Genomic DNA, 26,373 nt, shown 5'->3' on the forward strand with positions numbered 1-26,373 from the left:
TTTTCTTCCAGGACGCCTTTTTAATTCACATGTTGTCGACCGGCGCATGTAAAAAGAAGTCTGGTGTGTGTTTTCTAGCACATCCCTACACGGAATGAAATATGATGTTTTTCAGTATAGGGTAGTATAAGAGCATACTTTTTTCACATCAAATGATTTCCCGAGCTCTAAGATGCAGACTTTATTGGAGTCCAGCTGCACTATTGATATTGAGGATTATGTCTCCTATTGTACTTAACAGAGCTCTTTACTAAGAAACATCCATGTATGTATAAAATTAGGAATAAATGTCTCACATACCATAAACATTCAGTGGTAATAAACAGCAGCCTACATTATAGCAGGTGATAAGGAGTAACCTAAAGGCGGTGGGTTTCGAACATACATGGACACCTTATTTTACATTCTCAATAACTTGTGAGTATGTTTTATCTTTAGACCAAAAACTGAACTGCTTGCTGGATCAAGAGGTATATAATTCTGTATAATAGATAAACTGAACAAAGACAGCACACTGTTCTTTGAGTTCTTCTGGACCCTAAGAGGTGGCTTTGGTTCATACCCAGAATCAGTGTATGTATCTATTCCCCCGGAACTGCTAATTGGTTTTTAATGTAGCTACAATTTATCTACATAATGTTTTCTCACCCAGAGCCTTCTTTAAAAGCCTCCCCCGGGGCTGTGTGAATATGAGAGCCGTGTATGAGCACATCTGACAGACTCCCAACTCTCTTGTCCTCTGTGATACATGGCTCGGTGGGAGCAGAGTGCAGGTTTCAGCAGGTAATAGTAGGGAAACATGATATCAGGATGGATATTGGGAACTCTGACTGGGCAATCCATTGGATTCATTTCCAGACTCTAAGCTTTACTTTATAGCTCGGAAATTGCATGGACTATGCCCCCGACATACATACTGTAATACTATAAAGAGTCATAAAATAGAAGCATGCTGCAAATGTGGGAAACAGGGATAACTATACTTAAAAAGTATTTGAAGGAAGGGCCGTATTACACTGTCAGCTGTTTGTTCTAAAAAGGGTGATACTTTTAGGGGTTATTCAATTGTATAACAGAAACAGGATTCTGTAAATTTTGGGAGATGAACTAAACCTTTTAGAAATGAAACATATTTGTAATGAACACAGTTTTCTATTGCATGATCGATTTCCAAAGTAATTGCAAAAGTAAAAAAAAAGTGTGTAGCTAACCTGATTTTAGAGAGCGACTGGATTAAATAGAAGTTAGAGCAAGTCTAGACCTCACAGGTATGAAAAGCTAAGCTTGGCCTCACAATAGAATTCTACCACTTGCTGGAAACATATGGAGAGTTACGATGAGGCTCTACTCCCTTTAAGACAATAAAAAAGTCTTGTTTCCCAACTGTGCAGGCGTTTGGAACGTGTTCCTTATGTAGCAGAGACAGATCTCATAGAAAGTCTACCTAACCACCCACAATATAAACAGTGAACATTCAGAAATGGTCAGTGACTTGTTTTTTATCTCCTTGACAAGGATAAAGAGTCCAGATCTATTAAAGGCGGTATCATCAGAAGCCTGCTTTGTGTGCCTCAGTATCCTTTCCCATTGCCTCTGACGCTCCACAGAGGGGTCATCGCTAATATATTTAGGAAACTGACCCTGTGCTGATGAGCCCTTTGTGTGCATTTGGGGAGGTATTAACCTGTAACCTGCTGAGTGAGTGTTCCCCTGTGGCCTCTGCTATTACTATCACCTGTCAACAAATTAGTAAGTGACATTTGTGAAAGAGATTCATCATTCTTAAGATCTGCAGGTGTCATTTGTGTCACCTTCAGGTCTTTATGTGGAGTAAAGTAACAAGTCCTATTAATTACAAGATAATTAGGGTCACTCACTTAATCCTGTTCCCAGGGTGTCCACACGTAAAATAATCTTGAGGCTACAAATGTCTATGCTTTTTTCCATATCTTGTTTAACTGATAGCTTTATTAAATCTTTTATTCTGGTATGTTTGCCTAAAGGACTGTAGGGAGATATGTTACCTGCTACAAATAGCAATTGAACAACACAATTAAGGCACCCAAATATCTCTTTAGAATATCACTAACTATTTTGAACACCAATTTGACAGTCCAATGCCTCCGTCCACTTGTTTTATTTTCTCTTCCAATTTTGTTTTAAGAATACATGCTGTAACTTTGGATTTTTCATGATTGAAGTTTTTAATAGCTTATATAAGGGGCTTGAGTTTTATATCATTCTAAAGTTTCGTAACCAGTCAACCCGTTGGGTTTGAGCAAATGCAAATTCACCACTTGGAATAACAAAATAATTCTTTAATTCATAATAGTATAGGACAGAAGATTAGACCATTCTCTAAATAAAATTCTTTCTATCCACTCATTGCAATTAGTTAGTAAAGTTAGTCCATCAGAGGACTGGCAGTGTTTAACCTTGGAAGGAAAAGAAGACTAGTCAATAACCCAGCGATACAGCATATCATAACCTAGTGATACAGTCTATTCCTATGCACTGATGTCATCACATTCTCCTGCACATTATTATATCACAGAATTATGTCACAATGTGTCTTCATCACACTCATCCCAGAATAATTATGAAACAATAAAAAAAAACATTGTGCTCACAATCATCTATGAATCTTCAGCTTTGCTCATGTTTCTTTTTCTATACAGATTACACTAAATATTTTAAGTTTCACCTATTCTGTTAATTGTTTTTGTGAGATCGCAATTTTAACAGATTTTCATTCCATTAGACCTGGTCTTTTAGGCTGTTAGTTTTTTGAAATTGCCACTTTGCATCTTTCATTGGCTTCTTTGGTTTTTATGAATGATATAGATGGTTGTATGGTTAGGTTACTTTTTTCTTTTTAATTTCCAGATTAACCATTTAACCACATTGGTTCTATTTGGCTTTTTTAGAATTTGTTTCCAAATGGTATATTATGACAGATGTGGTTTTGTGATATTGGTTTGATCTTCTATTTCATTATTTTTCTGGTCAGAGCTCTACATTTACTGGTCATCTAAAACAGATTCATATTGTTAAATAGTGTGGAAGTCTAGAATCAATCAGTTTACATGCTGAAAAAACCTGCATGATTAAGATTAATTTAATAATACATTTCAATCTACATTTCGTGGAACTTCACATCACACCTGGGAACTCTCCAGGATTTATCTGGTGCCTTTAGGTCAAATCTGCTTCCCTGAGCCACACACACTCCCTGCCTGCCCCTGCCTGCTTCTGCCTGTCCCTACCTGCTCCTGCCTGCCTACTTTCTGCTAACTAAAGTCTTTCTGGAGCTGGCCAGTCTATACCAGTCTCAAAGAAGCGGGAGTGCTCTGGGTAACCTTCCCTGGAAGTTTTCGGGTATGCTCATTATACTAAAGTTAGAAGTTGTTATATAACCAGTGCTGCCAGAAATATTCATCAGAATTTTTTTTATTATTATTTTATTATTATTATTAAATTGGGCCTAAGCTCCCACACCTTTAGAGTTTGTCATGTGAGTTCCCCCAATAATAGGTAAGCGTGTGTTGTCTTCTACTAGAATATAATAGAATATATATATATACATTAAATATTAACATTGTATTAACTTGTGGTTATTAATACCCATACCCACCAACATATCTTGCAGCATAGTACAATAGGCAGGCAAAATACACAATAGTTGATATTTTTTTTTTAACATGCCTCCTTGTTTAACTTATGTCTAACAAACATGCCCTTAGTCCCTGTGTGTGTACAGCGTTGCTCGAGCGCACACACTAGACCCTCCAGTGCCTGGTGGCAGGCAGAAGCGAGAAGCCACAGGAACCAAACAAGTAGTGTCTCCAACTCATTAAGCAGTGAGAGATCAGGGCTACCGGCGCTGCATCCCTGATCCACATAAAGTAAACAAAACAGGCAATGCTTTACATTTTAGATATACTGGAATAAAAGAATAGGGAGTTCTAATTACAGGCTATATCGATAGTAATTGTAAAATGTGAACAGCTTTTATAATCAAAAAGAAAAAATGAATAGTGCGCAAAAGAATTGTATAAACAATATAAAACAAAATTATGTGAACAAAAGACACGTAATAAAAAAAATGTGAATATGCTGCTGGTGCACCTTAGAACAAACCCCCACTTTGTTAAAGGAAGAAATACATATAGGTGACCGCGCCCCCCACACCAAGCTTTTATAATCATGTTAAAAACTCTGGAAAGCCTACACATGTCTCCTGACACACCCCAAAGGCAAAATCATACTTGGTTCTTTGTCTCTTTAGAATGTTGTGTGGCATTTTTACATACATGCATACAGAAGGAGCATCCTGTGAGAGGGTATGACGTAATGCTTTAGTAGTGTTCTCCTTCACGTTCTCTGTCAGGGTTGGACTAAGAAGAAGCTTCTGCTTTGTTTAACATGTCTTAGCTCTGGAGACAGGCATCTTTGTATAACAATGTTAAGAGATAGACACGCACTCCATCTAATAAGTTTGGAGAACTTGGAGTCAGAGACACAGATGACTTCAGCAGATTTTCCCCATGATTGATGCGTTGTAGGAGTTATATCTGACAGTGAATACTTTTCATGTTCTAGCTCTTTTCGTCATCGCAGACAGAAGTCTTATCAGAGAGAGCAGCCTGCACCTTTACAACTAGCAGGAGCAGCATTTACATTTTTCTCGTGTAACAGTCATGGGTTGAACAAAACATTGGACACATGTCTGATTCAATGAAAATCTGAATTTCCAGATCCGTTTCTGGTTATTACTAAAAAAAAAACACAATCGCCCTTCCAGAATCAGGTATTGTGTGTCCTTGCTTACATTCTGTTACACACATCTTGATTAAGCTGACTAAGGAACCTGTGGCCCACATGGTACCTTTTGTTCTGAAAATCTGGACACCTTGCATGAACTTTGGTGGATTTGACCCCCTGTCTTCTTTTAATCCATTCTGAGGGACTTAAGGCTTGAGCTTCCGCAGAATGGGGTCAACTTGCACTTGGAAGTTACCCACAACCTACCAGTGTCTGCCTTTGTGTTGTAGGGCAAAAACCATTAAAGAAGAAAAATCCTACTTGATTAAAGAGTTATTTTAGGTTCGGTCTAATAATATTTCTAACGCAGAATTTTATTACCAACGTCTTTATTTTAGCAGAGTAGGTGGAACAGCACTTTTAATGCATACTATAACCAAATAGTTTATGCCATTGTCAGGTTTGTGGAAAATATACACAAATACAAATTTGTATACCACATATTTACTGCAATATGATGCATTCACCCCTCACTGCAGTTGGAAGGATGGACAGATATAGTTTGGTCTCAAACAGGAGCTTTCCCACCAAAAATGTGCCAATGCTATGTGCCTCCATACCTTCTAAACCTCTTCATCAATGTAGACCATGAGCACTTTCTATGTAGAAAAGGAGGGTGTCCGAAATAAAGCTTAAGAAGAATGGTGACAATTTTATCTTATTTTATTATTGGGTTGTATGGGGTTGGATGAATGCATTTATTATAAAGTTATTAATGTTATATTTATTATATGATAATGCATTTGTTAATTCACTTTATTGTTAGAAGCAGTGGACTTTTTTTTGTATTGGCTACCTATATTCTGCTATCCTTTGTTTATGGCTGAGCATGATGAGAGCTGTCACTGGCATACTGGTGGAGCGCCTGTTCCCGTAGCACTTTAAGCTCATTGTTTATGTACAATATTTATCACGTACCTGCATTCATCCAGCGTGCGCCTCAGCTTTGTATCTGTTTTGATGACGGAAATTGTTTTCTACTGTGAACCAAAACTGACAATTAACTTTCGGAGGCAGCTTCATTAGCAATTCTCAACCTCTTAATTAGAAAAATGTTTTGTCCTGTCATTTTCCTACATCATTTACCTTCATTAATCATTTAGGAATTGCACATAATTATTAGTAACATAAACATTATTTCCCAGATCTGGCTGCATTAAGTTTGAATTACGTGCTTAATATCTTAATGGCTGACTGTTCCGACTATAAAATACCTCGAATTATTTATTGGATGCTAATAAATGCAAGATTTAACTAATTTCACACAAACTCTAGCACATAGGCCTCTGACCAGCGCCAGATTCTCCATATAGCTAAAGTATGTTTCTTACGACTAGGAGACGACTAGGAAGGGGGCTGAATTAACCAGACCTTCTGCTCATAACTTCTCTTTGACTTTGTAAACTATAGTCCACCTGTTTTAGCCTGCTTTGTCAAACTGTCTCCTATACCGTCTAAAACAATGCAGCATTTATTTAGTGTCTAACGAGCTGTCTTCATTTGATGCAAATTGTATATGAATATTGTTAATCTACTAATCCACCCACAACCGCACTTGTTTTGTGTTTTAAGGACAGTTGCCATTATCGTTGAAGTATTTTTGACCTTTGTGTGTAGATATTTCGCGTTTCCCTTCCAGATGGTTAATGCTACAGCAAAACCAAAAACCCTTGTTTGCAACCTGTATGCCACAAATATAGCCAGCACTTCAGTAAGGCATTACATTAATGAATTGATGACACTGAGAGATGGCAAAGAGTTGTTTTTTTGTTCTAATGCAACAGAACAGAAAGAATAAATAAATATCCTTCAGTTTAAGGTCAATGAAGAGGTCTCTAATGTTCCAGAAGACTCGAGAATATCGGAAGAAGATACAGAAGAGTTAGTATCTTAACCTGTATAAACTCAAAGGTGTAGAACGGACAGTTTGGCCAAGTTGCTTCAACTGCTCTAAATGACAATAATAGATGTGGTAGGCTAAATGAAACTACCATAATGATGTGAACTACAGTGAAGTATGTTCTCCTCAAGAGAAGAGGGCTTGGTTGATAACGGTGAGGAGAACGAGATCTTTCAATCGTAATCCGAATGCATACCAGTGCTGGTCCTTCATCATGAACATGGAATCCCAGAAGATCTCCAAAAATACTAAAATTATTGTTGATTTACACTGAGTTTGCAAAAACTTAACACTTTCATCCTGAAATCTTAGCATGCTTTGTTTTTAAGAAGTTGATTGATGCTTCTTAGAAGAGCAAGTCAAATGAGCAAGTGAGTTTAAGGTAAAATTAATATATAGCAAAGTCGGTGAATAGTATAGTCAATGTATGAAACATGTTTTTGGAAGCTGTATATATAATGTGTTTATATACACACATTTATTACATTATGTCTCCCTTCAGCCCATATTGGTCTATAGTTGATCTCCTGAATAGAGAACTACATTCAAGGAGAGAGGAGGGGTAGAGATAGGAGTCACCAATACACAACATTCAAGTCCTTTCCAAATGCACTAATGCTCTCCTGAAACCTAATTTCATAATTTACTGGCAACCAGGATGGCAGGAAATAAAATAATAATTTGTGGTCTCTGGACAACAAACTCCGCTTTTCTTCTCAAAAGGTAATTAGCCCCTTAAAAAAGAAAAAAAAAAGAAAACGCCATCTCGTATTAAGCTAAAGTCTCATCAGAAGAGAAAGAGGGCCTCATTACAGGTAATTACCCAGAAATTAGAAACATCATTTAACTAAATGAGTGAATAATACTGTGGAGATTGAAGGAAACTTGGTGCACTTCTGCAGAACACTCTAAGTCGCATTACAAAAATTGCTCCTCTTTAATGGAATAATTCCTTTTTCTCGTCTGCGCGGCTTTCAGAAAAACTGAAACTGCAGCCTGAGAGAGACTAAAAGGAGCTGACATGTGAAAGCCATCTCTGCAGGAGAGTGGGATTATAAAGAGCTCCTCAGACAGCATAATGAGCCAAATTAAGCTAAGGGCTGTAAGAAGGGGGAAAAAAAAGGAAAAACGCAAGCACTTTTTTATTATCATTATTATTATGAATATTGGGCTTGTTCAATGAAGAATGTGCTTCAGAGGCTGTGTAGGAGTTGGTCAGGAAGATGAAGCTTGAAGTCAGAGGTTATATCTGCCTCATAAATCATAATGCAGAAACTGCCTGTGCGGGCCCTTCTTCCGTAGTAAAAGAGCCCTAGGCTGGAGTTCTAAACACTATGTCCCCCATACATATAATCACGTCTGCTCCACATGTTGGAGGACTTATATCATGTTCTGCTCTTTATTTCTGGTAGCTGCTTCACAATTAAAGCAGAAAGGGTGAAAAGCCATTAGGTCACAGACAACGGAGACTGGCAAATCAATCCAGTTTATGTTTTTTTTCTTCTTAAGAACCTCGTACTACTATGTACTTTCAGAACTACTACTGTAGGCACAGTAACCTAGACCTACAACACAACTCTGGTTCTCTAAAGTGTTTCATATAGCTCAGATAAGCTGCAGTTTATTCATTTTCACCACTATTTATATCCTTGCAATCTGCCCCTTTAAGAAAAGAAACTGAGGACTAGTTATAGAACTGAGCACAGGCTTTTATCCGCTCTAGATCGGTCCTAGTAAGAACATCTTCTTTATAGCCAGTGTTCACGTATGGGTAAGATCCTTGTTTTTAAAGCAGTTCCTAGTGGTAGTGCATGTGCACAATTAGCGCAAAAATGCTTTTAGTCTTTTTTTTTCTCTCTCCACAAAACAATGTATTGGGCTATTTAATTTAAAAATGCAAATATGCAAGAAATGTAGAAAATCTAAAATTCTTCATGAAGCTCACTTCCCCCATCTGTAGCCTGTCAGCAAGTCTTTAAACTTCTACAAAGGACCTCTTCAGGTCTATAGACAGACCTGCTCCAGATCAGCAGCCACAAAATGTTTCCAGGTAACATGAACCTTTAACCTAGCAAACACAATTCCCTGATATTTTTGACTTCTCCCCCATACCCCTCCTCATAGCGAGGTCCCCAGGACAATGCCAGCTTGTTTTAGGTCTCACCGCTATGGCCCATGCTCAGAAGGTAATTACCCTGCTATATCCTCACCTTAATCGGGACTTCCGATGTTACTGTTGATTCTCTGATGTCCCCATGATTGTTATCGCTGCAATGGGTCAAAAGGGCAAAAGGTAACTATGCACTACAACACACAAGTTTTGTTTTTTTTAAGCAATCCTGTAAAGTAATGATGGAGAAATGGCAATTTCCATAATCACTGCCCCAGGGTTATCAGAGCAAGGGCTATATAAGCGGCTACAAAGAACTTTATAACCTCACAGTAGCCGCCTACACACTACTGAAGATTAATATTCATCACTTTGTTTCCTCTGACTTTTATTTAAATCACCCAATTTGCCACTTCATGCCCATTTTAATGGATTCTTACAAAATAATACAGTAAATATCCAGAAGCAAGATTCACCGTGTTCTTTAGGCTACACCGTTCCTTATGTCAATAAGTTTACTCAACTATGGCTTGTGCTTTTTGTTTTTCAGTGTAATTGTATAGGGGTTTTTGCTTTATATGAGGGACTATTTGAAAATAGAACTGAGATCAATTGCAAGTGGTGAGGAAACGCAAAGATGTATTAATGAGGGAAGTTGCCCAAGGTGAACAACAGCAGGGCCCTCAGCTTGCCCAGGATCTTGCAGAGAAGGTCCTCATGCCGTGCAGCCCCTTATGTAGAGTGCAGGGAAATTATTTCATATTCCGGAGCTGTGCCTCAGAGGGTCCTAGAACGCTGGCCCAAGAACCGATCTCCACAGTGTAAATCAGCTAGTTACAAAGGGGATTTTCCCCAACCAGCACATACAGCTAAACACAAAAACAGGCTCTGAATGGGATTTTTGTCGTATTGATTCTACTTCATAAGCATTTAGCGTAATATGTTTTTCATGGGTTTAAAGAAAGTTGTGGAAGGAATAGGTCCTAATGCAACAGTACCTTAAAGCAGATATGCCGGTTCTCCAAAATTTGCCAATTTACAGTTCAGTGCACTAAATAAACCTTTGTAACAGTACTACAAATTGAAAAAGGGGTATATAATATTTATATGCTCATACGGCCAACCATGCATTGTGAAAGTTATATAGCCAGGAAATGTAGTAGTATTATTTACCCTCATTAGTGCCAACATAAAGGTGAAAAACTGCAAGTATGGCCGCTAGGTGCAATGCTCACGCGCCCCACCAGCCCACCAAGCTCTTCCACTACTTCACGCATGCAGCATTCTAGGACCAAACACAAGGCAGGCTGGGTAAACGCACAGAACCAATGTTGGAAAACCCCCAATAACTGGCAGTGTTAAGTATAACTTTTTATATATACACATTTGCCAGCGATCCCACTAGCACACTGTATATGTGTCATACGTACCTACAGTGGACCATGTCAACCATTTTTTTGTGTATTATTGGTAGGCCCACTTAAAGCTTCCTGTTTTCAAGATCATCCCTCCCAGTAAAATTTTTCCTCCCTGTTACGTTATTGATTCGTTCAGGCAGCCTTCGTAAGACTGAGGTGAGAAGGGCAGGACATTGATCAACCAGCCATCTTCACTTCCTGTACTCAGCAGCTGGATGATTACACCTCTATTCAAGGTTACCTTTCTCTGATTCTGGCAAGTTTTGTAAAGATTAGGGAAATAGAGCATTTCACAACAGAGCATGGCAGGTTATTGGGACGGTAACTGCCACTCATCTTCAGAGTAAAACGCAAATTCACAAGTATTTAGAAAATAAAAGTAACAACAATAGTGGTGAAAGTGAGTTTCCGTTTAACAGACCAACATGGCCCTAGAGAAAAGCCCTCGCACACTGACATAGATAGAGGCACAGAAGCACATCTTGTAAAGTTAACGGAACAATTTATTTCTATAAGCGCTCGCGGAAATTACATGGCCGTTCACAAACATGTCTTATTTACTTATCAAGACATTTTTATGGGCACAAGGTAAACGAGGTTAAATTGTAGTGATGGTTAGTTATATTTTATATTACCTCTCACGGATATATTTTGTAGAATATATTTTATTGTATTGGTAGCCTAACAGGGATATTTCAGATAAAAAGACTACATGTGCATTAACTACTGGGAAAATAGCCAAGTTCACCTTTATTTCTTTTTTAAAACATTGTTTGTGATCACTTTTATACAAATCAAACACTTTCAGAAGCCAGGGAGGACAAAAAATGGCTGCTTGTTCACTTTATCCCCACAAAGCTAGCTGAATGGTTGCAAAAAAGTTGCTTGGTACAATACTGCCTGAGAGCGTACATCACAAATACTGCGCATATCTTTCCGTGGATGTTTTGATGCGTTTTGTCGTGGGACATGTCTGTTTACCGATAAACTGTACTACACTGGAGCCATGGATCTTTGCAGCAAGGAAATGGATTTTGAGAGGGGAAAAAACTGAAGTTTACCAGTGTACAAATAGGACAAGAATTGAATATATTTCTTATAACGTACTTATTTTTTTACATTCATAGAACATGAATAATGGTTACAAAAAAAAACAAAAAACAAACAAGACATGGAAAAAAGGAAACAAAAAAAATAACTGGGTGTGAGGGATCATGAAAAGGAGTCTTGATAGTAAATTCCATAACTGCATTTTAAAGTAAATGTCAAAAATACAAAGTCCTTCAGGTGAACTAATGAAGGGCAAGAAATGCAGAGGAGGTCGACACGCTTCTGTATAAAACAACTGCGCATAATTTTATCTGTCAGACGTCTATCAACTGACGGATATTGAAAGCTTGGGAGGATGCGATAAAATCTCCCCCAGTCCTACAGTCAGCCATAGTTATCTTCTCTTAACATCAATAACGCTATTCATGAACCAAGGGAAAATTAATAAATCCCCGTTGCTGGGGGAGGAGAGGCAGGTGAAGCTGCCTCACTTGGGCTTTGTCTCAGCATCTGTCACTTGCCGTATGTAGATAGCATCTTCAGGGTGCTCAATGTCATCCATTTCATACATGTAGGAGGCAGCGATTGCCAAAGTGCTGCCGTCATTGCTGAAGGCCAGAGATGCAATACTTGTCGGGTAGCGGTGGAACTGGCAGAGACGTTTCTTGTTGAAGGGATCCCAGATATTAACGAAACCATCCGAGCCACCTGCGCGAGTAAAAAAAATAAAATAAAAAAAAGACAGCTAAATAAATCATACATTACGTGTGAGCGCTGACAAATTTGGTTTGGATCTAGGAGCGTGCCAAAAAACGTAGAAGCCACTTGTTCTTCCCCGACCATTATTAAGAAATGTGTCCCATTCTAAAGATAGGAGATCTCACAAAATGCATGTAAAACACGGTAGAAAATGTTTTTCATAAAGTATTGATCAATACATTAAATATTTGGTAAATATATATGATAATGCGTTTAACAATTAAAACATTAGGGAAAACCTTAATCCATTTGATAAACTGATAATTCACTAATAATTTAATAAATCTAAGTTGGTTTATTGATAATTATTAAATGGCTGAATTGTAACATACGTTCACACACTCTTATACAATACAGTAACAGACTAACACCATACTCACGCACACACGCGCTAACAACATACACTCAAACTAATGCTATACAGTAGTGCACACAACACATATGTATACACAAACACACTGACTGGCATTATACACACAGTATAATCATGATTATATATATATATATATATATATAACGTTTAGCGAAAGGCAAAGGTGATAAACCTACATATATATAACTTCTGAGTTATCAACACCATTACGAGAAGTGAAAAGTTGAACACTGCAATGAAAAAGCTCTCCAATCGGAGATCAAGAAAAGACTGACCTGTAGCAAAGGTGTTGTGCACACTGTGGAAGGACACAGCATTGACAGGGTAGATATGTTCAATGTTGTTCTCTTTCAGACGATGACACTTGAAAGCATATTTCTTCTTTTGAACTTCCAAGCTTGGATCCAAATACTCGACAGCAACCCTGCCTTCAATAGAGCTCAGTACATAGCCCTGGAGCAAGCGAGAAGAGAAGAGTTAAATACAACAGCAGTTACCATATACTCATGTCCAAAAGTATATGAATCGGAATACGAATGATTATCTAGACTCTGACATGCATTATTTTTTAAAAAGGATACAGCAGAAAGTGTCATTTTTAAACTACTGTGTTTAAAAACAAATTCGCATTTAATAATAAAGATATTTGATATGTGAAAATGTGAAAACATTTTCAGTGCAGAAAAAAGGGTGTGTATGTGTATCTATACACACTGCTTCAAGCTGCCTACGTTATTAAAACCCTATTCCTGCCGCAATTGTCAACATTACCTGCTTGTTGGGAAAGGCCCTGATGCATCGCGTCTGGTACTTTAGACTTGATTCTCGCCTCTGCTGCACGTAGCCCATGTTCCGGAGGTCCCAAACAAGCACCCTCCGACCAGCTGTTCCCACAATCAGCCTGTCTCCAGAGACAGACAGCGTGTATACCTTTATCAGAAGGAGAAAAATATGTACCTGTTCACATTCTTGACGCAACAAAGATGCTAAGAACCTGCTGTAAAAGCAATTTACAGAAAGAGGTTAATAATCCCAAGAAACCAGAAGACATATATATGATAAGAATAATATTTCCACATTATATGTAGTACTTTAATATGCACTATTCCAAAAAAAATAATAAAAGCACTTGCCCGACACAGAAGATGTACTGGAGCAGCAGCTGCTGCCACTCCATGTCCTGCCCATTCTTGCCACTGATTGGCAGCTTCAAGCAGCCAATCAGTGAGAGAAAGGGCTCTCAGTGAAATGAATGGAAGCACTTTTCGCACATGGGGACTGGGCTGGAGGGAGTATGGCGTGCGCTGAAAGATGTGTTTAGGTGAACATCTCCTGCAGTGCATTAAGCTCCAGATGCATATGTGGGCATGCTGGAGAATCACCCATGTAAATGAACCATGCAGTTATCAGATGCATTACAGTGCCTATGACAGCTGGAGCAGCCCTTTAACGTTTTCCACATGGGGTGTTAATCGATGCATCTCCAATGATAAAAATATCCGATACCCATGGGCACAAAAAAGGATTATAGCAAAAAAAAAGAAAATATTATAAGTGGTGAGAAGTGTAATGTTGCAAAAGAATAAGTATAACACAGAACATACAAACTCTTGTACTTTATACGGTAATGGAAAAAGATCGTTCAGTATAAATGTATTTACTGAACAGAACACTGTTTCACACACATACAGATCGCTTCCGCCACCGTATTCAAATTAACCAAAGTCAACTTTTAAATGTTCTTTGTTTGCTGATTAAATATGACGGAAAGAAAACTGTGTTCTTGGAGCAGTGATTATACATCATGACCTTTATAAATCCAAACTACATAGACTACTCTACAAGAAGCTCAGGAACTTTAATTCATGGCGTCATGTCAGAAATGCTTGATAAAATCGCAGTAAGTACCATCCAACAGCCTTGTAGAAAACGCCCAAGAACATGGTAACGACATAGAACATAGAAGGCACATTTAAGATTTAAAAAAAATGTTCTGTTTAATGATTTCAGCCCATGAATTTCTAGAGGAAAAACAAAATAAAATAAATGAAGCCAGCAAGGGTAACCACTTTATACTAATGCCACAGGTGCAACGTCTGCCACCATTACCAAGACATACTGCAACTACAGCACGCGTGAAGGAAAAGAAAAATCCTAATGAAACAATCTCGCCAGCAGCGCTGCACAAACCTAAATCTTCTTTACAAACTGGTGTCACACCTGGATTGGAAGTAGTCTTTCTATCCAGCAGTCTCATCAATCACACAGAAGCCGCGTGTCTCGCAGCCGACTGGGTGGACACATTTATCAGAAGTATGAAAAAAATGAAAGGAGGAGAGAGAGAAAAAAATCCTGACATCCCGTGCAGCGTAAACCAATAGGTAGGCGGCTTCCCAGTGGCCGTCTATTACACGCTATCCTGTCAGCTATTCATCACAGCATTTTACTGACCACATACATCCATAAATCAAACCAAGAAACAATGCAATTATTCTGCTCCGCACAAAGGTCTCGCCAGAAGTAGATTCAGTCGTGATGGGGTACAAAAAAAAAAACGGCCATTTAGATGGAGTGCAGGGCCTGTAATGACCCTCCAAACCGGCCAGTATATTTAAGGGAAAGAACAGGCATATAAGTGTTCTGTTGATTTACTGGAAAGGAGAGCTTTCCTGCTTCATCTTGACACAGTAACTTAGTGGAAAATATGGAGAAGAAAGGCTGTAATAAACTTTAAATGCAAGCACTATAATCTCATGTGAGGTCTCTAGGGAAAAAAACTATTGGTTTTGGGTGAGTATGCAGATACTAGGGCTGAAACAACGAATCGATAAAATCGATAATAATCGATAACGGAAATCGTTGTCGACGATTTCCGTTATCGATTAATCGAGTGATCGATTCGTTGTTGGAGCACTCGGCTCCTTTTACTTACCTCCGCGAGCGTTCCCCGCTTCTGCTACACGCTCTGCAGTCTCCGCCTTCTAGCTACGTGACGGATGTGACGCGTTCCGGAGGTAAGTATTTTTCATGTCTATGTGCACAGATCGCACAGAGCGAATCGCTCTGTGCGAATGGAGCCATTCGCACAGAGCGATTCGCTCTGTGCGAGTGGCTCCATTCGCACAGAGCGGTTCGCTCTGTGCGAGTGGCTCCATTCGCACAGAGCGGTTCGCTCTGTGCGAGTGGCTCCATTCGCACAGAGCGGTTCGCTCTGTGCGAGTGGCTCCATTCGCACAGAGCGGTTCGCTCTGTGCGAGTGGCTCCATTCGCACAGAGCGGTTCGCTCTGTGCGAGTGGCTCCATTCGCACAGAGCGGTTCGCTCTGTGCGAGTGGCTCCATTCGCACAGAGCGATTCACGGGGGTGGGGGTCCACGGTGGGGTGGGGGTGGGGTTTCAGGGGATGCAGGGTGTGAGTGTGGGTGCAGGGCAGAGTGGGGGTGGGGGTGCAGGGCAGAGTGGGGGTGGGGATGCAGGGTGTGAGTGTGGGTGCAGGGCAGAGTGGGAGACTGGGTGCAGGGCAGAGTGGGGGTGGGGATGCAGGGCAGGGTGTGAGTGTGGGTGCAGGGCAGAGTGGGTGCAGGGCAGAGTGGGTGCAGGGCAGAGTGTGGGGGCAGGGCAGAATGTGGGGGCAGGGCTGGAGACTGGGTGCAGGGGCACAGTGCAAAGTGCTGGGTGCAAAGTGCCAGTGCTGGGTACAAAGTGCCAGGGCTGGCTGCAAAGTGCCAGGGCTGGGTGCAAAGTGCAAAGTGCTGGTGCAAAGTGCAAAGTGCTGGTGCAAAGTGCAAAGTGCTGGTGCAAAGTGCTGAGTGCTGGGTGCAAAGTGCTTGCTGGGTGCAAAGTGCCAGGGCTGGGGCAAAGTGCTGGGTGCAAAGTGCCAGGGCTGGGGCTGGGGCAAAGTGCTGGGTGCAAAGTGCTGAGTGCTGGGTACAAAGTGCTGGGTACAAAGTGCTGGGTGCAAAGTGCCAGGGCTGGGTGCAAAGTGCCAGGGCTGGGTGCAAAGTGCTGAGTGCAAAGTGCTTGCTGGGTGCAAAGTGCCAGGGCTGGGGCAAAGTGCTGGGTGCAAAGTGCCAGGGCTGGGGCAAAGTTTCTTGAACAGTAATAGTCCACCTCTTTTCAGAATGTTTGGGGTTATTTTGTTTCATAAATATTGTGTTTGGGTTCTTGTACTTTGAAAATATTGTTTTTTATTACATCATAACAAAATAAGAATGTTAATGTAAATTTTAAGTTGTTTTTTAACATCCAGTTCATTAAATTATTTTAAATAAATGAAAAATTTGCATATTGTTTTTTTTTATCCGATTAATCGATTAATCGAAAAAATAATCGGCCAACTAATCGATTATTAAAATAATCGTTAGTTGCAGCCCTATCAGATACACTTCTAAAGTACGAACAAAATCTCCGACAGAAAAACAATCCTTCACAAAAGGCAAGTTTATTGGAGCAGCTGATATCACAGACACTGGGGATTTCGAGGTGAAACATTTTAGACTAAGGGCGCCCAAGCCTGTGCATGGCAACCATAATCTTTGATCAGTTTCACAAGAGTATCTTTCATTTACATAAGAATCCTTTGAACTGCTTGAATAATAAACGCGTAAACGGGGCGAAAAAACACGCCAAACTCGCATATCATCTTCATCCGCCAACGTACCTTATCTGGCTGAGAGAATGTTCCAGCATTGCATGGGGTGCGGGGGTCCCAGAGCTTCACCGTCTGGTCCCAGCTTCCAGTCACCATGACATTCACCTCTGGGCAAAACTCCACACAACGAATTGGGGCATCATGGCTTCCAACCACAGACTCTATATATAAAAAAATAAAATTAAAAAAAACACCAACATTATGCTATTATTGTAAAAAGTGAAATCGGAAATTAGAAAGATCCGGTACAAAAAGCTTAAAATGTCACTTTGCTATACAGATTAATAGTGAAGAGAAAAAGCCTGCACAACAAATGTGATCTATGCTTCAGCCTTACAGACATACACAATGCAAACGCATGGAAGAGAACATAGGCAGAACACCACACAGGTTGGACGGGGAAAAGTTCTGCTCATCAAATGAATTACCAAACACTCTTATATTTAAATAGTGAATGCCAGGCCATACAAAAATGAATAAAAATATAATTACCGTATTTGCTCGATTATAAGACGAGGTTTTTTCCAGAGCAAATGCTCTGAAAAATACCCCTCGTCTTATAATCGGGGTCGTCTTCTAATCAGACCCCAAAAAAATGCTGGCGCCATGCTGCTTACCGGTCGCGAGCAGCGTCTCTTCTGTTAGAAGCAGGGCAGGAAGCTTGCAGCGTCCTCACAGAACTCTATCTCCCCCCTCCCTCCTCTGAGGGCGGGGCCAGAGAAGTTGCTACAGCCGGTCCCCTGCAGAAGTCTGCGAGTGGGAGATCTGCAGTTCAGGTGAGGGGGTGGGGGAGGGTTTTTGAGTATGTGTGAAGTGTGTGTGATTAAGGGAATGAATGAGTATTTAAATGTTTGTGAATGAATGTGTGTGTGATAGCATGGATGTGTAAGGGGGGTGGGGGTTGTAGCATGGCATATGGAGGCTGTAATCCCACTGCTATCATCCCCAGGTTCCAGCATGTACTGGCTGCCTTGGCTTGATAGGAGTGTGATTGCTGTTAGCAGTTTGATATATATATATATATCAAACTGCTAACAGCAATCACACTCCTATCAAGCCAAGGCAGCCAGTATATGCTGGGTTAAAAGGCATATCATGGGGCTGAGTGGCATATAGGGGGTTAAAATGCATTTCTGGACCTCCAGAAATGCATTTTAACCCCCTATATGCCACTCAGCACCATGATATGCCTGTATACCTCCAGAAATGCTTTATACCCCCCTATATGCCACTCAGCCCCATGATATGCCTTTTAACCCCCTATATGCCAGAGTGGCATACAGGGGTATAAGGCATATCATGGGGCAGAGTGGCAAATAGGGGGGTATAAAGCATTTCTGGGGGCAGAGTGGCATAACTGGGGGGGGCAGGTTGGCAAATAAAAGGAAATTTAAAAAATATATTTTTCTCAATCATAGCTTTTATTAAACATGAAAATAATTTACATTAATTAATATTTACTGGTAAAACTTTTTCCCTATAGGGTAGTCTTATATTCAGGCTTTTTGTTTTTTTCCTAAATTAATATTTTGATTTTGGGGGGTCGTCTTATAATCGGGGTCGTCTTATAATCGAGCAAATACGGTATATAATAATGAAACCGAATAGCTTCCTTAAAAGATTAATAAAATTGTACTTACAAACTAACTGCTAGCAATATGACAGCGGAGGGCGGGGGTGTTAGGTTAATTTAAAAATATGGCTATATGGTGATAATGATATGTACTTCACAGATGCATTTGTTTTAGACCCAACTAAAAGTTATGTCTAAGATTGCCAAACGCAACTGTGATTTCTCCGCCGTACCAGCGGGTATGTTTTGTATGTTACCAATATGTTCAAATCAGACACACGATTACCTCCATCCGTGTTTAAATCATGCATTTTCAACTGATGATCCAATCCTCCACTCCAGGCATGTGTTGGATCCTAAAATAAAAATAAAAAAGTCACATGTTCTGTAAACTAAAGAAGTATAAGAACAAACTAAGTTGTTGGCATATAGGTGCTTGATTAAACATAACACTTTATTTAAACAATAGACTTAAATGTTGCCAAGAATGCTACTTACATAAAACGCACAATCCAAAACAGGCCCCGCATGCTGGTATTTGAGCCTCATGGCGTTCGCAGGGACATCGTAGAGGCGCACGGAGGTATCCCAGGAGGAAACCAGCAAGAACTGGGATGTGTTTGGACTAAATTTGACTGCAGATATCCCATCTTCTGGGGCCTGGTTTAACTTAAACTCGTTTGATCCGGTCATCTCTGTGTGATAGAAAGACATGGCTCAATTTATTTCCTAGATTTTAACCACCAAACATATTGTTAGCTAACAAAATAGCTAGGAACACAGCAAGCGCAAGCTTAAAACTACAACTCAATGTCTATGTATTTAATGGCTGAAAGCGATGTGTAAAGCTCCCGGGCAGTGGAAACGAGTTCCTTCTTTGGCTCAGGAGAATTCCAAATGAATTGTCAGCGACAGGTCATGGGAGATGAAGATGAACTTGCATGCGATGTCCTGGCTATAGGCCTTCGATGCAACAAAAATGGAAAAATAAAACCTAGGCAACGCGGCTCACGGTGTTTTCGGTGCTGTAGCAAATTAACATTTCATCTCAATTGCGACTAAGCGTTTTAATAGAAGACGCAGGTACGAGCGAGGATTTTTAGCAGACTGCCATTGCCACACTTAAAGAGGTACTTTTTTAAAAAACAAAACAAACAAAAAAAAACAATAAATTGCTTTTTATTTTAATCACTGGCGGTACTATGCCAGTCACATTGCAATTATTCTAATAAGAGTTTAAAAGGGTTCAGTACTTATTATATGGACACAAAAATGTAAATGTATTCTAATCTAACTATATCAATTAGGCAATTATAAAAATTATCTATTAGGCTTCCCGTGCAATAAGCAGGAATAGGCGGATTTGCATGCAGGCATTAAAGGGAATTAAAACATTATAATAAGTGGTGCTTAATTGCCTCTAAACAAAATATAGCAGTCTTGACATACATTAGCAAAATAACCAAAATAAGGTTATGAGCAAAAGCTATCTCACTTTCCCAGAGGATCGTGTGGAAAAATACATTTTTAAATGGTAACAATTCTAAAGCGCTAAAGAACGTGGAAAAATACAGCCGACACCAACATAAAACCTGAATACCTTATCTGCATTCTCACGGCAGGGGACGAGGAGAATGTTTACATGGACAACATTCTGGTCCTAGGAAAAACGCTAAAGTGTGTATATATATGTATATGTATATATATATGTATATATATATATATATACACACATATATATATATATATATATATATATATATATACATACACACACGCACACACACACCTCTATAAATGTATATGAAGGCGATTGAGATACACGTAAACATTTAAATCCAACAAGCACTGTCCTGATTAATAATTCTACCCTTTGACACTTTTTTTGTGATATTCCGTAACCAGTCTTTAACCCAAAAACCATTTGTGCGGAAGTCCTTTCCGGCGGCGTCTTATATTTGGGGTTAGACTTCTCCCTTCATGATATAGTTTAAAAAGCATTCACCTATTTCTGCTATTAGATCTAATAAAGGATGCCTTAGAGGCAAAGTGTTTACAGTCCGTTTAGCAGCAAAAGGTGTTAAATGCTAGAATATTGGAGGCTTTACCCACACAGGTGTTTTCCTTCCATTTATGTCACAAATAACCCGGAGATTATTATTTTTCTTCTCTGAAAACCGATTTCAATGAAACGGACGCGCAAATAATCCAGAGTTTCAAACGGCTGGATTGCGTTCTCAGAAAGATGCAAGTAATCATTGTGAATTTTCCTAATGAGGCCTGTCCTGGTGGCAACTATATTAATAAATGAATAAGGAATGTCTTCCCTGTAACGAGATCTGTCACTAATTACTAAGTATTTTAACCTCTGAAATTACCAGAAAACCAAGATTGGTTTAAACAAGACATATGTCTTTACTGAACAGAGGCCTCCATGAAGCCACTAATAAAATAAAAGAGGACCACTAACGCAACTCATTTCCTCTCGGATCAATAAAGTAATTATATACTACAGACGTTTAAATAAAAATATGCCAGTGCCTTCAAGCAAATTTAATTCCACAGATTCTCCTCCACAAAACAGCCTGCATAAACAGGCCCATCTCAATTAACCCCGCTCTGCTACAGAGATCTGCAGAACAGCTTTATTATATCAAAGGCTTCAGCCAGTTGCCATAAATACAGATGTTAAAATACGGCTGAGAAGCCCAAATGATTTCCAGGCAACACAATATTCAATACTTGCTGTAACAATGGGTCCAAAAACTTAACAAGCATAGTAATTATATATATTTTTATTTTTTTGTCATAAATTGGTGCAAGGCAGCATGTTCATCTCATCTTAGATGATCTTCATGTAAACTTGCCCATGATGAAGCCAATTGTCAGTGTTAACATGCATGCGTTCAAATCCACAGCCTGGTGTTTGTAGCTTGTAAATATTAACAAAGCCCAAATAATGTCACATTGAACACGGACTTGTCAAATAATAAGCCACTTCTCCCGCAGCTGGTTACATACGTGACACCGAAACGCCACAATCTGCAGATGTTTCCAGATTCTGGATCCGGGATTTTAACAATTGCTATCCTAATCAGGAGAAAGGCAGATGCACGCTAGTAAGTCTTATACATGGAAATACTAAGCACAAGTGGCGTTACACACATAATACCTAAGCGCGCTGTTTTAACCTTTTCAAATATTAAAGTATTTAGTATTTATAAATTACAATTTTTTTTTGTTAACACTCCAGCCATCGTATGCACATTAGTCCCTTTACATTTTCACAGTATACCTCCTGCAAACGCATTGGGGGAATTCTGCAGAATCCTACCGCACAGATGCACCCCCCAGTTTCACACGCAGGACATCTCCTAAAACTCGGTATACTCGAGGCCTCCTGGTGAACCCGTTTTTCCTGCGCTGTCTCCATGCCCTGTATTATAATTTATTTAGGAATCACATACAAATTACACATCGATGGACAATTTAATTGAGGAAGTTAACACATACATTGATACATACAGACACAACAGGAGATAAGAACCCGGCCCATGAGCTGCCATCTAGCCTTATAGCACTTTTATACAGAGTTCCGGGCAGGAATGGTGGGCTTATGAGGGTCACCGCTCCTAATCTTACAATCTAGGGGGACTTATCTCTTTTTAGAGCTCTAGTGGTCCAAGGAAGAAAAAGCGGTGAACCGCCGACATGGTCATGGGCGGCCAAGGCTCATTGATCCACGTGGGGGGCGAAGGCTGGCCATGTAGACGAGCTACTGTAGCTCAAAACGCTGAAAAGGGTTGATTCTGATAGAAATGGGTTAGAGCAGTTTGCTGTCTATGGGGATGCGTTGCCATAGACCAGTCAGGGTGCCCTTGCTGACCCTTGTCCACTGCCGAAAGTGCCTACAATGGGCGAATGAGACATGGACAACGGAGCAATGGAAAAAGGTGTCCAGGTCTGATGAATCACATTTTCTTTTACATCACATGGATGGCCGGGTGTGCTGGGGAACACATGGCACCAGGATGCATCCATGAAGGCCCCACCTCGCAACTTGCAGGGCTTAAAGGATCTTCTGCTAACATCTTGGTGCCAGATACCACAGCACACCTTCAGAGGTCTATTGGTCCATGCCTCTACAGGTCAGGGCTGTTTTGGTGGCAAAAGGGGGACCTACATGATATTAGGCAGGTGGTCATAATGTTATGGTTGATCAGTGTATATCTATCAGGAGAGTTTCAGGGGCTTACGCAGCACCTCTGATTCAGCTCCATTGTCAGGATTCAATAGAATTTGCCAAAATGTGGCTAATTTGATGTGGTCCAAGGCTAAGCAATATATGGATGTATGAGACAATCTCCAATATCTATGCTTCAGATTGATGATTCAGTGATTTTTAGTAGAATTTGCTGGGTATGCACTGATTCAAATTGCGGTGTTTCAGCCATATTTATTGCCAGCAAGTTTATATTCCAGCCATCTCCATAGACAACTATGCTCGTACTGAAGAGCTCAGTGATGCTAAACATAACATGGTCATTGGATGCCACCCTTGCTGCAAGTCAGTTCATGAAATTTCTGCCCTGCTAGATCTGACTCCACTGTAAGTTCTATTATTGTGAAGTGAAAGCATCAAGGAGTAACAGCCATGAAGATGTAGACCATGTACACAGAGTGGGGCTGATGAGTGCTGAAGCACCTAACTTTGTAGAAATCTGGAAGTCTGATGGAGGGCTCTAGGTTTGGGGGATGCCAGGAGAACGCTGCCTACATGAATGCACGGTGCCTACTGTAGAGTTTGCTAGAGGTGGGATAATGGTCTAGGGCAGTTTTAATGGTTTGTGCCCCTTAGCATTACACTTCACTGGAACCAACGCTACAGCATAAAAGATATGTTCCGCACACTTATTTCAGAACCTGCACTGTTACTGGTAAGCTCTGTCTGTTTCATGTATCGCCCCACTAGTGGCACAAAGTCCAGATGCTGCTCCCCAGGTTCCTTCTACAGGATATTATGTGAAACCCCTACAAGCTTTAGCGCAATCCATTTAGCAGTCTGTCCCCGATTCCCACCTATGGAATGCAGTTATCTAGTCTACTGTAAATAAAACTAGCCAGGGCACAACAAAGTCTAGGGTTTATCCTCTGACTTGTAATTCATAGCTAAATCATTTTGATTTCTTGAAAGAAACCCAGAGCCCAGCCTTTCATTACACTGAAACTGGTGTTCGGCTCGGGCGAATATTCGTGTACATTGTTCGTGTTAGGTTTTTTTAATTTGTTTTAAACGCGGTATGCAGGAGCCTTGGCGGCAGGATTTTAAAGGTCCGTACTAGCAACTCTATGGTCGCCGTCAGGGGCCCCCTCTGCCATCAGTGCAGCTGCTTTTCATTGGTTGATGTCAGACGAGCCCCTCTGTCGGCGACCAATAGAGTCACTCGTACAGACTTTTAAAATCCTATGGCTGACACTCGGCATGTGGAGACCACTGGTCTCCCCACTCCAGGAATTAAAGGTCTGTACGAGCGAGTCACTCGTATAGACCTTTAACTCCTGATGGTGAAACACGGCCAGGTGAGGTACCAGGGGTTAAAAGGTCCATGCGAGCGACTATTGGTCGCCGGCAGGAAGCTGCTCTGCTCCCAGAGCAGCTCCATGCCGGCGACCAATAGAGTCACTTGCATGGACCTTTAACTCCTGACGGCAAAACTCCGCTTCTCCCTGCTCTAGAAGTTAAAGGTCCATACAAGCGACAGATAGACGCTCGCACCAACCTTTAACTCCTAACTCCAAGACTTAGCCTGGGGAGGGAACAGGAGTTAAAGGTTCGTACGAGCCATTCTCTTTGTCGCCTGCAGGGGCCTCTGTTGGCATCAGCCAATAAAGGGCAGCTGCTTGGTTGATGCCATACTGCCTGTGGTAAACAGAGTGACTGGGTCTTAATCACTCTTTTAGGGCTGCAACTAACGATTATTTTAATAATCGATTAGTTGGCCGATTATTTTCTCGATTAATCGATTAATCGGATAAAAAAAACAATATTTAATAATTTAATGAAATGCCCTGCACCCACATCCTGCCCTGCCCCCACCCACACTCTGCCCCATCAGTTTCCCACCCTGCAATCATATTCTCTCTCTCTCTCTCTCTCTCTCTCTCCATACGTACCTCCGCTACCGAATCGTTCCACTTACAACGTTCAACCGCAAAACCTTATTCAAATCTTCATCGTTGACGCGCGTCACATCCGTCATTACGTAACTTCAAGCAGACGGACACTACAGAGCTCTGCAGCAGAAACGGGGGAACGCTGGCGGAGGTAAGTGAAAGGAGCCGAGCGCTCCAACGACGACTCGATTAATCGATAACGGAAATCGTCGACAACGATTCCCGTTATCGATTATTATCGATTTTATCGATTCGTTGTTTCAGGTCTACACTCTTTCAGACACTGTGGCTAGCGAAAGTCTACATAGGAACGGACTTCATTAGCATTATCATAAAGCATCAGCCCGATGAGAGCAGGGAAACAACCGATATACCAGTACTAACCATAATCACAGCCTTCGGGTCTGCAGATAAAGGAGGTCTATTTGAACAAAGGTAGATGTTAACCTACATCTCAGTATACTGGCAGCGCTTTAAAGCATGAACACATGATTTAGGTATACTGGTGTGATAAGCATATACACATACTCACAGATGTTAGCACATGCAGTGTGTTTAGTTAGAATAGGATGGCAGGTAAGAACCATTCAGCCCATTTTCCCTGCTTTAAGTCATTAATCAGCCCATGGCATTGTCTTTAATGCCGGATAGTCTGATGTCTGCAGTTTCCGGTTTATTTACACCAAGTGGTGCCCAATCTATGCCTGCAAGAGCTGGGGGGCGCCAAACTTTTACTGGAACGTTTAGACACCCATTTATAACAAACGGTCCTTTCCTATACTTTATGATATGAAATAAAGGGAGATGGGCGGGAGGTCACAACAACCGGTCCTCGAGCCAAAGATGTAAATTTACCTCAAAACACTCAGAAAGTGTGGAAAATCGATTAACCTCGTCGGTATCAGAACCGCTTACACGTTGCTGAAGGACAGAATACAACTCTGTGTATTACTAATACTGTAGGGGTTAATGCCGTTCAAAAACGTACATCATGTGTGTCAACGCAAGGGATTTGCCGATTAATAATATTTAATAAATATACATTCTCTCCCTCTCTTTACCGCACAATTACCTCAATATTAAGTCACCCCAGGCCACGCTACGGTCTTTGCCTAATACGAGATACTGGTACAGTCACTAATCAACGTCACAAACCGCCTGATCCTATAACCACATTATCCCACTCACCGTAAATCCACTATCCCGGTAATTTGTTCCTTCTCCGAACCCACTCCAAATGCCGATACCATTCAACCGCGCAAAGGCACCTTACAAGACCAAGTTGTCTAATTGGTCACTTCAAAATTCAATCCGCTTTGCTCATTGGTCGTGGGGGAAAAAACGTCGTTTGAACGTCTTACGTACGTGCTGGATGGCAGCTTCCCAGGACCCACAAGCGCAGGCTGCCATATTGTGGATGGCAACTGAATGGGCTCGACTCTCTTTGAAATTAAAACGTGAAAAATAGGTCACTGCGTGAGTGAACATTCTAAAAAATCCCTTTTTTTGTAGTATAAGCAGTCACCACGCAAGAAAAGCCTCC

At 40.6% G+C, this 26,373-nt stretch overlaps 1 protein-coding gene across 1 annotated transcript; it reads right to left on the minus strand.

Annotated features, from left to right (window-relative positions):
* Positions 1-11,342: 11,342 nt before the first annotated feature.
* BUB3 (BUB3 mitotic checkpoint protein) lies at positions 11,343-26,152 on the minus strand. The gene is made up of 7 exons (XM_053450288.1): positions 26,019-26,152; positions 19,155-19,351; positions 18,943-19,012; positions 17,093-17,244; positions 13,206-13,364; positions 12,710-12,887; positions 11,343-12,010 (listed from the first exon to the last, which is right to left on the minus strand). Exons 2-7 carry the CDS (start codon positions 19,347-19,349, stop codon positions 11,790-11,792), a joined length of 975 nt encoding a protein of 324 aa, XP_053306263.1. The 5' UTR covers positions 19,350-19,351; positions 26,019-26,152; the 3' UTR covers positions 11,343-11,789.
* Positions 26,153-26,373: the final 221 nt, after the last annotated feature.

Source organism: Spea bombifrons, chromosome 11 (assembly GCF_027358695.1).
Source record: "Spea bombifrons isolate aSpeBom1 chromosome 11, aSpeBom1.2.pri, whole genome shotgun sequence".
NCBI lineage: Eukaryota > Metazoa > Chordata > Amphibia > Anura > Pelobatidae > Spea > Spea bombifrons.